This window comes from Egretta garzetta, unplaced genomic scaffold (genome assembly GCF_000687185.1).
Source record: "Egretta garzetta isolate BGI_Z169 unplaced genomic scaffold, ASM68718v1 scaffold112, whole genome shotgun sequence".
Taxonomy (NCBI): domain Eukaryota; kingdom Metazoa; phylum Chordata; class Aves; order Pelecaniformes; family Ardeidae; genus Egretta; species Egretta garzetta.
The window spans coordinates 2,917,713-2,927,056 of NW_009258884.1; the positions used below are offsets into that span (position 1 = coordinate 2,917,713).

At 49.3% G+C, this 9,344-nt stretch overlaps 1 protein-coding gene across 2 annotated transcripts in view; it reads right to left on the bottom strand.

The window, feature by feature from the left end:
• Positions 1-7,933, bottom strand: part of CPD (carboxypeptidase D) — a 24,335-nt gene extending 16,402 nt beyond the window's left edge. Inside the window, exons 1-2 of one of the 2 annotated variants that reach the window (XM_035889549.1) lie at positions 7,753-7,933; positions 1-94 (exon numbers count right to left, since the gene is read on the bottom strand). In XM_035889549.1, the coding sequence (XP_035745442.1) occupies positions 1-94; positions 7,753-7,843 (185 nt within the window). In that variant the 5' untranslated portion in view covers positions 7,844-7,933. Of the gene's footprint in view, positions 95-747; positions 829-7,752 lie in introns of those variants that run through there. The other variant, XM_035889551.1, reaches the window with a different exon arrangement.
• Between the last annotated feature and the right edge of the window lie 1,411 nt (positions 7,934-9,344).

Here is a 9,344-nt window from a genome sequence, read left to right on the forward strand (position 1 = left end):
TGAAGCTCAGAGGTCGGTGGATATTTGCAGCAGGACAGCTCCAATGTGATCTCAAAGCAGTTGGCCCACACATAGTTGTAATCCTGCATTCCACCTGAGAAAATGAGGCAGACACATGTCCCAAGAGCAAAGCACAGACATCCCACCACAGGGTGCACATTTTTCCCTGTCCTTCAGCCCTCCATGGCATTTCACCACGAGGCTGTCCTAGCTCCAGAGTGAACAACCTAAGGAGAAAAGTCAGATCAGACCATGGTGAGAGCCTGTGCTGGGGAAGACTGGGCTCTTTTTCTCCCAGTAACCAGTGCACTGGGCCATTCAAATCAGCCACAGCCAGTTCAAAGGTGACAGTCCCTTTGGTCTCGCTGTTGAGTCCTTTGCTGTGTGCTCCAAGCCACCTTTAGATTTGCAAGGTTTTCCTGCAAGAGATGTTACTCTACCCAAAATGAGTTTCAGGCCTCTGATACAGAAGAACACACCAGACTATCCACCTGGGAGGTGGCAGCTCAAATCTGCATGTTGGAAGTTTCAATTACCATGCAACTGTTCTCCCAAAAAAATCTTAGCAAAACCCTAGATGAGACGAGAGCAGCACTTCCCCTTCTCTACTTCCCCAGGCTGCTCTTTTCCTCCAACTCCTTATCTGAAGGTCTCCAATTCTTTGATATTTAGAGCAGCCCTAGCAGAGAGTCTGGCAAGATCTGACATGGTGACAGCACGCAGCAAACCGCAACAAGTGCAAATCACCTTCGTGAAATGTTCCCCTTGATCTGCGAGGGCAGCGACACCTCCCTCACTGCTGAGGACTCCTGTGACCCCACAGCAGCCAGGTCCTACAAGAGAAGAACAGGACCCAGACTTGTCCACCTGGAAAACTCCAACTGGGAAACTTGCTCTTTTCCCTGAGCCCTGCAGCCAAGTCACCAGCCTCTTCCCAGATTTCCTCTTTATGGCAGCAGTCTCGATTAATTTAAGGATCTTGCAGCACCTGGGGACAGCTTGCTAGCTTAGAGTTAAGCCAGCCAAACCTCCATGAGCACCAGGATACAGGAGTGCACAGAGCTGTTTCCCAGTATTAAGCTCACCTTGCTGTTCTTGCCCTTCAGAGAAACCACAAGCACTGCTACAAAACAAAAAGGTCACCTTGTTCCAGCAAGTGTTATGACCCCATTTGCTGAAGTTTACGTCCCACCCTCAGCAAGCAAACCTGTTTCTCAAACAGGAATGAATCATGTACCAGCAGGACTTGAGGTCCACAGGTTTCAACACTCACGATCTGGAGCTCAGACTTCAGCACAATGCTGAAAACTGCAAACGTTCAGCCCTCTAAACATTCGTGGGAGTCTTCCATAGTAAAAAGGACATTCCAAAACCACCACAGGTCTGTGAAACAGGTTTCAGAGTCACCCTAACAAATCCCACCACACTACTGCAGCCAGATGTCATGATCATTCCCATTGCCAGCAGTAAATCAGGCAGCTGTGTCAGTATGGAAAACACACCACGCTAAGCTGTTCGCATACTGATGGTATCTTATGGGTTACACAACCTTACACAGTTATAACCCGGGCAGGTTGGCAGGCCATGGCCTTGGCCACCGCTGCCCAGGTGGCTCCATCCCAACCTGCACAGCAGTGCCTGGGACCACTCAGCCTGGAGACCTCTGCACACCGACTGAGCAAATCCCACCGGCATAAGGGGGACTTGGGGGGCCAGGCAACGGGTCGCTTCTGGATGAGCTGAGGAAGTCAAAGCGGCTCTCAGAAGCCCACCTGATATGGAACAGACGTATGTTTCCTCTGCAGGAGGCAGATGCAAACTTCAGGAGGAAGGAAAGTAGAAGACAACCTGCGTCATGGCGCCAGCCTGCAGGACCCCAGCAGGCAAGTCTGTAAGAATCGCATACTTTGTACTCCCATCCTTTGCTTTGCCCAAAGTGCTACATTAGTGCCCTGCTAATAAACCTCACTTGCTTTGTCTGAGCAGTTTCCTAATCATTCACAAGCAAGGGACCCTCCCGGGTGCTGGCCAATTAACCGGCCAGAACGGATCAATACCATGATGCAAATGCACTACCTGGCATTTGCAGAGGTTGTGTTAATGCACGGCCAGGAAAAGCTATCAGCAGCACTTTACCAAGCAGAGGAGTCTTAGAATAAGTGCGGTGGCTGTGAGCATTTACTGTCCCAAAAGGTCAGGGACCGCTGCTCTGAATTCAATAGCCCCACCACATGTGGGTAACGCGGGGATGGACTGACAGCACAAAGCAGGATTTAGAAGAACAGACCCCTGGGAAGATGTGTGGGATGGTACCACATCAAAGATGTCCCAGTTCCTCCCAATTTTTCTGGGAGCCTGCTGCTAAGGGAAGACGAAGCTTTAATTGTAACAAATCACATGTCACATGCAGCCCGGGGAGCATTGCAGCGTGTGCACGGGCCGAGATCAGAACAGCAAAGAGACTTTTCTGTCCAGCACAAGGGGCCAAAAAGTGTTTGAGGACTTAAAAACCTCTCTGACTCAGTTCCAGAGATTAGAGGAACAAGACCTGCAAACCTGATACACGCTCAGCTCTGTTCAGCTCCTGTTACCAGGCTCAGAACAGCAACCCGCAGCGGGCAGCTCTCTCGCTGGTAAACACCATGCAGAATGAAACCACTTGCCAGCCTTTAACCATCTGTTCATAGCAGGACACTGATGCATTTGAAAACATCCATACATAAAGCAGAGCCATTATGAAGCATATTTAATGCTTCATCTGCCATTCAAGCAAATTTAGGACAGATGCTCACCCAGAGCAGCAATGGACTAAATTAGAGCTTGCTACATCAGTTTTGGTAAAACTCATTGAGAAAGTAGCCCATTGCATGCTTGAAAATTTGGATTGTATCCACTGCACATATTTGGCCTTCACATGGCCCCATTGCAGAGCAGGACAGTTATTTTTACAGCATATGGAATGATGTATTTTTCCATATACCATCTGCACAGCCTCTCCCAGCTATACAGAAGATCCGGAGGTGTAAAGAGAGACCTGTACGCAGCCCACCATTAGCAGAGCCCTGCAGACAAGGAGCGGAGCAGAAAAAGCAACACCCAAGGCAGAGGGCTGTCAGACTACGCTGCTTCTAACTCTACCTATCTGTCTGGGTAATATATGGGATAACTTGCTGGATTTATACCAGCATTTTTTAATCACAGGGTGTCTTTTAGCCCACACTGTAAAGCTTCAGGCTCCAATGAGGCACCATACCTATTTTACTGGTGAGGAAAGCAAAGCTAAAGTGAGCAGCTTATAGTCACGGCAAGGCAGTCCCTGGCTGGCAGTAGGTCACAAAAATGCTCAGAACCAACCTCTCTCCTGCTCTGTCCCACTCCTGGAACATCAGGACTGCACTTCAGGCAAGGATCCCCAGCACAAGCGCTGCAGAGTTCACTCTGCCATGCCTGCCTCTGCTCCCTGCCAAGCTCCGCACCAGGCAGGCAAGCAGGAGAACGCAGCTCTTGAGTCAAACCCAGGGATCCAGATACCATAAATACACCACATGCCAGGAGAAGCCTTCCAGGCCAGCCAGGAAGGACTATTTCCAAACTGCACTATGCAAAAACCTCTCTAATTCCAGCTCTCGCTGGAGCAGACATTAGGAGATGAGAGACCTGCAGCTAAGTCAAAGCAGAGAAATGGTCCTGTCTGCCCTGCAGCGGGCGGGTGGCACAAAGCAAGCCAGAGGTGATTAAATGCGTGGCACAACTTGCTTACTCTGCAGACAGAACCTACCGTCGCGTAGCATGAGACCGGGTGAGCACCAGTGGCAGCACCAAGCAGGCAGAGGAATGTTTTGGTCCATTAGTCTGAAATGATTAAAGCTCAGAGGAGGTGAGGTTTCAGCCTCCGACCCCAGCAGCCGCATCGCGCAGCCCAGAGCGACGCAGCCCTGCAGCGCTGCCCGGGCTCTCTGAGAGGAGGGCAGAGTCTCCCCCAGAGCTGCACGGCCACAGCACCGCCCCGCAGTTCACATCAGATGTCAATAGAAGCATCAGACCCTCGAACCATCAAGCCAGTATTTTTCCTCAAGAAAGTTTGCAATAAGAACTTTATGAACAGCCAAACATGGAAGGGCAGATAACGGTGCATATCCCATAAAGACATGGCTGAAAACTTCGACCAGAGCTCACACTGTGCAACCGCCTTCTGCCTTGCCCAGGAAACAAGAGGCCACCACGGCGATGCCACAAGCACCCACTGTTCTCAGCGCTCGTTTTAATTGCTCTGAGTTTGATGCCACCAACAGCCGGTCGGGAGCTCAGTGTGGCTAGTAACCACAGTCAAAACAACCTAGTAAGCACACACGCGACCTAAATCCACTGTCAACCCGAGAAGTGCCTTCCGAGAGACACCAGAAACGCCTCAAACACTTGGACATCAGAGTGTCAAACTAGCAAGGAAAATAACTTTTAGGAAGGGACTGCAAATAACAAGATGACCTTCCAAGGCTGCCCACAAAATACCCAATTAAAGTTACGTTGAATTCAGTTTCTGAACTGGGCTCTTTACAAAATAAAGGGGAGCATGTCTTTGCCACAGATAAGGCTTAAACAGTTTCTTAACCACTTTCCAAGCATCACCCGGACCATACAGCAGCCCCGACTCACATGTATTTTCTTGATCTGAACCAGCCACTTTGTAGTTAAAGCCCCCAGGGGTTAAAAAGGAAGGAAGAGCAAGAGCATGCAGGAGGCAGATAGCCTCTGAAAGGACCCCTCACAGACGTGCTTATCTATAGCAGCTGGAATGCAGAAGCCAAATTCAGCCGTCTGGCAGAGAGCCATCTTTCGCTGTGCGCACTTGACCTTAACAATTACTCCAATGGCTTGTACTTGCCACCTCAGTTTGACACACGTAAGAGGTTGTTTGCAAACTCAAATGAAAGTTAATGGGGTCTGGCACCAGCATAAACCTGAACTGGTAACTCCGGGACAATGAATCCCATAACAGTTGGCTTTCCGGCATGTTTGATTTCACATGATAAAACGTGGCAGGAAAAGTTCCACCTGTTGAGACATTATGTTCTCATTTCTTTGTTTTTCCTGGCTTTAGTTCCCTTGGAGCCTGCAGTCTCTCCTGGCACAACCCGATCCACAGGCCACAAGCGCGTGCCCCGCACCGTGCACAAAACCGCGTCCTCTGGTTGTCTCCAGAGCTCAGCCCAGCTCAAGGAGTTCCCGCAGGGTGCTAGGATTTCCCCAACCTCATTTTACCATGCATTTAAATTCTGCCTCCTGGTCTGAGTGCGAGCCTTAGCAATCCTTGGCACAGAGCTGAGGGAGTCAGATGACTCAGTACAGCCACCGTGGTGGTTCTGCTGCTTCTGTCGCACACTGCATACAAGGACTCCCCCTTCCCCGCTCTTCATCCACCACTAAAAATAAATGTTAACACCTAAAACCCCAAAGGGACACAGTAACTTCATGAGCGTACTGGCCTCCATGGTATCTGTTAGTCCAGCCATGCTTCCCCCTGGATCTCCGCTCCCGTGGGTTACGCTTTACGTGAACTCCTCGGCCTGGGAGGTGCTCCAGGGGCTGCCATCACCCTCCACGCCTGCATCTTCAACAGCAACAGGACGTAAATTACCATGTAGGGGAGAAACCACATAGGTCTGCCAACCTCAGCAATGCTCTATTCTGAGAGTTCGTGTCAGTGCACCCTCCTTAGAACCTCTACCCACAAATCGCCTACAGCCATCAGCACTGAGACCGAAACTGTGGCTTGTCACAGCGAAAGGGTTTGTTTCCGCAGAGGCTGGAGGCTGTTGGATGGGGTATAAACCACAGCGATGGCAGCACAGAGCAAACCAGTTTTCAGTTCACACCTTGTCATTTGCTGAGAAAGGAAAGTAGGTGAAACCTCTGCTCTGCTCACTGACAAGGTAAAGGCAGCCCGAAAGGCTCGTACCCAGTGCCACAGCCGCTAGCTGGGTGTCTCACATCCTGGGCAGGAGGATGAAGGAGTTAATGATGCAGTGAAAAATGCTGCTTGCTGGCGGCAAGGGATGCCAGGTCCAAAGCTCTGGAGCCATCCTCCCTTCAGAGCACACCCATCCCACTTCATTACAAGGTCAGAAAACGTTAGAGCTGCAGCTAACAAACCTCCCGACCGAGATGTTTGCCGATAACGACTGCCACCAGAACAAGGCAGCACAGATCACCCAGGATATCCTGTTCCCTCGTAAGCAAATTCACCAGATTACACAAACCTTGCTCCTGCTGGACTTCTCACAGCAGCAGAGTGAACCTTGAGCCAGCAAACACCAGGGCTGGTGTGCTTGACAGGGTGGAGGGAAGGAGAAGAAGTAAGACCACATCTTATTTGAACACGACATCTTATTTGACCAGCGAAATCCTGGGGAATGATTCAGCCACTGCTGAAATCCAGACTTCCTCTTCCAGCATGGGTGATGTGTTCAGGCCCAATACTGGATCCTTCTCCCTCTTTCCCAAGCAAGGTGAATGCGGGGTTAAGACAGGAGTCAGCTCTGAAGCCCACGTTTCGGAAACATCCCATCTTACTAGAATTTGTTAAGCTGTAAGCTCCGAAGGATGAGCAACGTTCGATGTCACTGCTTGCTCAGCACTCCTGCCATCATCCCTCAGCCCTAGTGTGAGGGAAAGCAGGGCAGTCCAGGCGCAGCAAAGCAATGCAACTTCTTCAGATCATTTATGCAAGGTTTTTGTTGTGTCCTCACCGCAGAAGTTTCTGTGCTGTCTGGCGAGGCCACGGTTGTACAACATCCGCTGAGGGGGCACGGCAATGGCGTAACTGCTAATGACACAGCCACGACTTCTCTTCCCAATAGCCCACAGAGCCTTTTCCACGACAGCATCTCGTCACGTTAAACTGTCCTTTAAACCCCATTTTCAGCAAAACCAATGCACACAGGGCAGCTCACAGTGTGGCTGAGCCAGACCAGCCAACTCCACACAAGCAGAGCGGTGGCACCAGGAGATAATTTGCTTATATTCAGATCACCCCCCAGCGCCACTGCCTAACTGAGGGAACAGGAGCTCTCCTAGAAGACCCATTAGACTGAATTTCTGATCACTTTAGATCCCACCGCACTGGTAGACAAGAACAGGCTGTGCTGGTTGTCACCCTCTGAACAGGTCTAACAGCAGAGCAGTTGGCAGAAAAGCTCCCTACCCTACTTCCAACGAGAGCAGCTAGGTTAGCTCAGACCACACATTTAAATAATTTTGCACAGTTTTACAGCAGGCTATTCTATAATCATTTACAAAATTACAAGTTTGGAGGGTAAAAAACCCTCACAGAATGCTGGCATTGGTTTAACACCTTCAACAATCATCTCCTCTTTCCTGTATCAAAATCTAGTAGCCACCTAGAGACCCAATGACAGTTCATTTGGCAAACGAAGCCTCCCACATGCAGGATAACTCTCCGGCACCTAACAGAGTCAAGAAGAACCCTCCAGTTTGCTATGATCCGCTCCCTACGAACATCTCCCAAGCTGTGATTCATCAAGCGCTTACTGGTGTGCCTGTGATGCCACTTCCCTTCATTTCAAGCTGCTAGAACACATTCAAAGCTAAAAATATCATTTCACCCACTGTCCTTTCCTCTGCAATAATCACCACCTTTGGATGTCAGTTTTCAGTGGGAGCAAGAGACTATTTCTATAGGGCAGTCTCTTAGGCGAACTAGCAGAGTTGGAGCGATTCACCAGCACAGCTTACCTTCCACATCGTACCACTGGGCACCGTTTGTGATGCCATCTTGGAAGGTCTCTCCCTCCTCGCCGGGGCAATTGGGTTTGCCAGTTCTCATTATAGGGTGATGCGAGGCATAAGCTTTTGCCAAATATTTGAATACTTCGTCATCAGCTGATTTACTGTACACTCCTGTAGGCTTATGCGTGGGAGAGTCATCGTAGGGATAGCTTGCAACCACTGAGCCACCGTGAAGATTGCCAGAAAGCAGAAACCTGGGGTTGGGAAGGACAAAAAGAAGAAAAAGAAAGAGTCATACTGGAACAATTTCAACAGGAAGCCAGCTACAGCCACCCAACCAGTTATTCTGCTGCCTTCCCACCCAAACGGTGTTCTCAGGTGCCTTCACACTCTATTTGGGATCAACGAGCTGCCCTGCAGTAATGCTACTTTGGAAGAGGAAGCAATCAGACCCTGCTCCATCAGCCCCGTGCAGGGAGAACGCCTGTGGAGCTGCAGCTACACCGTGGTTACCTTAACAGATATGCATTCGTCTGACACAGTTGGCTACCGCTGGACAAAAAGATACCCCATCCTGGGAGATGTCACCCCTCGTATTAATGCCAGCCTCCAACACAGTGAGCAGGGTTCCCTGAGGATCCAACAGCGAGAGCACTGTGGGGAAGTCAGCAGATTTTTGCAATAAACCAACTCTCAGGACTGGTTTATTCACTCCCCAAACTGACATCTGGCATTACTGGAGGTGAAACAAGTTTCTTGCTTCAGCCCAAGACAGAGTCCTCGAACTACGTGAGAGACAAGCAGTGCCCTGCACGTAAAGCAATGTACGGGGCTCTTTGTCAAGCTTTGAGCAACGCCTGGTATGTACAGCAGAACTGTCTTGCATAAATAAAATCCAGATATGCAACAGAGCTGTTAAAAGCCCAAGTCAGAAAATACAGCACAGTATGGCCTATATCACACTTTAATTTGATCACAGGCAGCATAAGCATTTCAATGAATCCCAAAGGTAACGCTCTCCACTCTTCCTCTTTCCCCCAAATGGAGCATTGCGGTGAAAAAAAAAAAAAAAAAAGAGCTCTCCTCCTCATTCGGTCAAACAGGGTTTAGTTTCCAAGCAGAGGTGACGTGACCAATACCCTTGCCTTGCTTAAAATAGTGCACACAAATTGCATTACACCCACTATCTCTCTTTTTAATCAAACAGTTCTGTTTACCCATTCATTTTTCTCTCAGTGGTTGTCAGTCTAACGATTGTACCAGCATTAACTGGTGCCGCCAGGCAGAGGGCTGCACAAAGCACCGCGTTCACCCTGGCTTACGTACAAATCCCACCTCAAACACTTGCAAAAAAAAAAAAAAAAAAAAAAAAAAAAAAAGAAGCCCAAGGTATTTTCAAAATGATATTAAGAATGTGCATGAGTTTCCCTAGTAACTAAGTCTGGAGGGATTTTGGTGCAAACTGCTGCATCAGAGCTGTCCTAAAAGATCCTTAGGACGAACAAATTACTGGTGCAGGTCATGAAATTCCTCTAGAGCAATAATCTCCACGGGCGCCGCCATCCACCAAGTTTTAATACAGCTCTTCCAAGCAAATT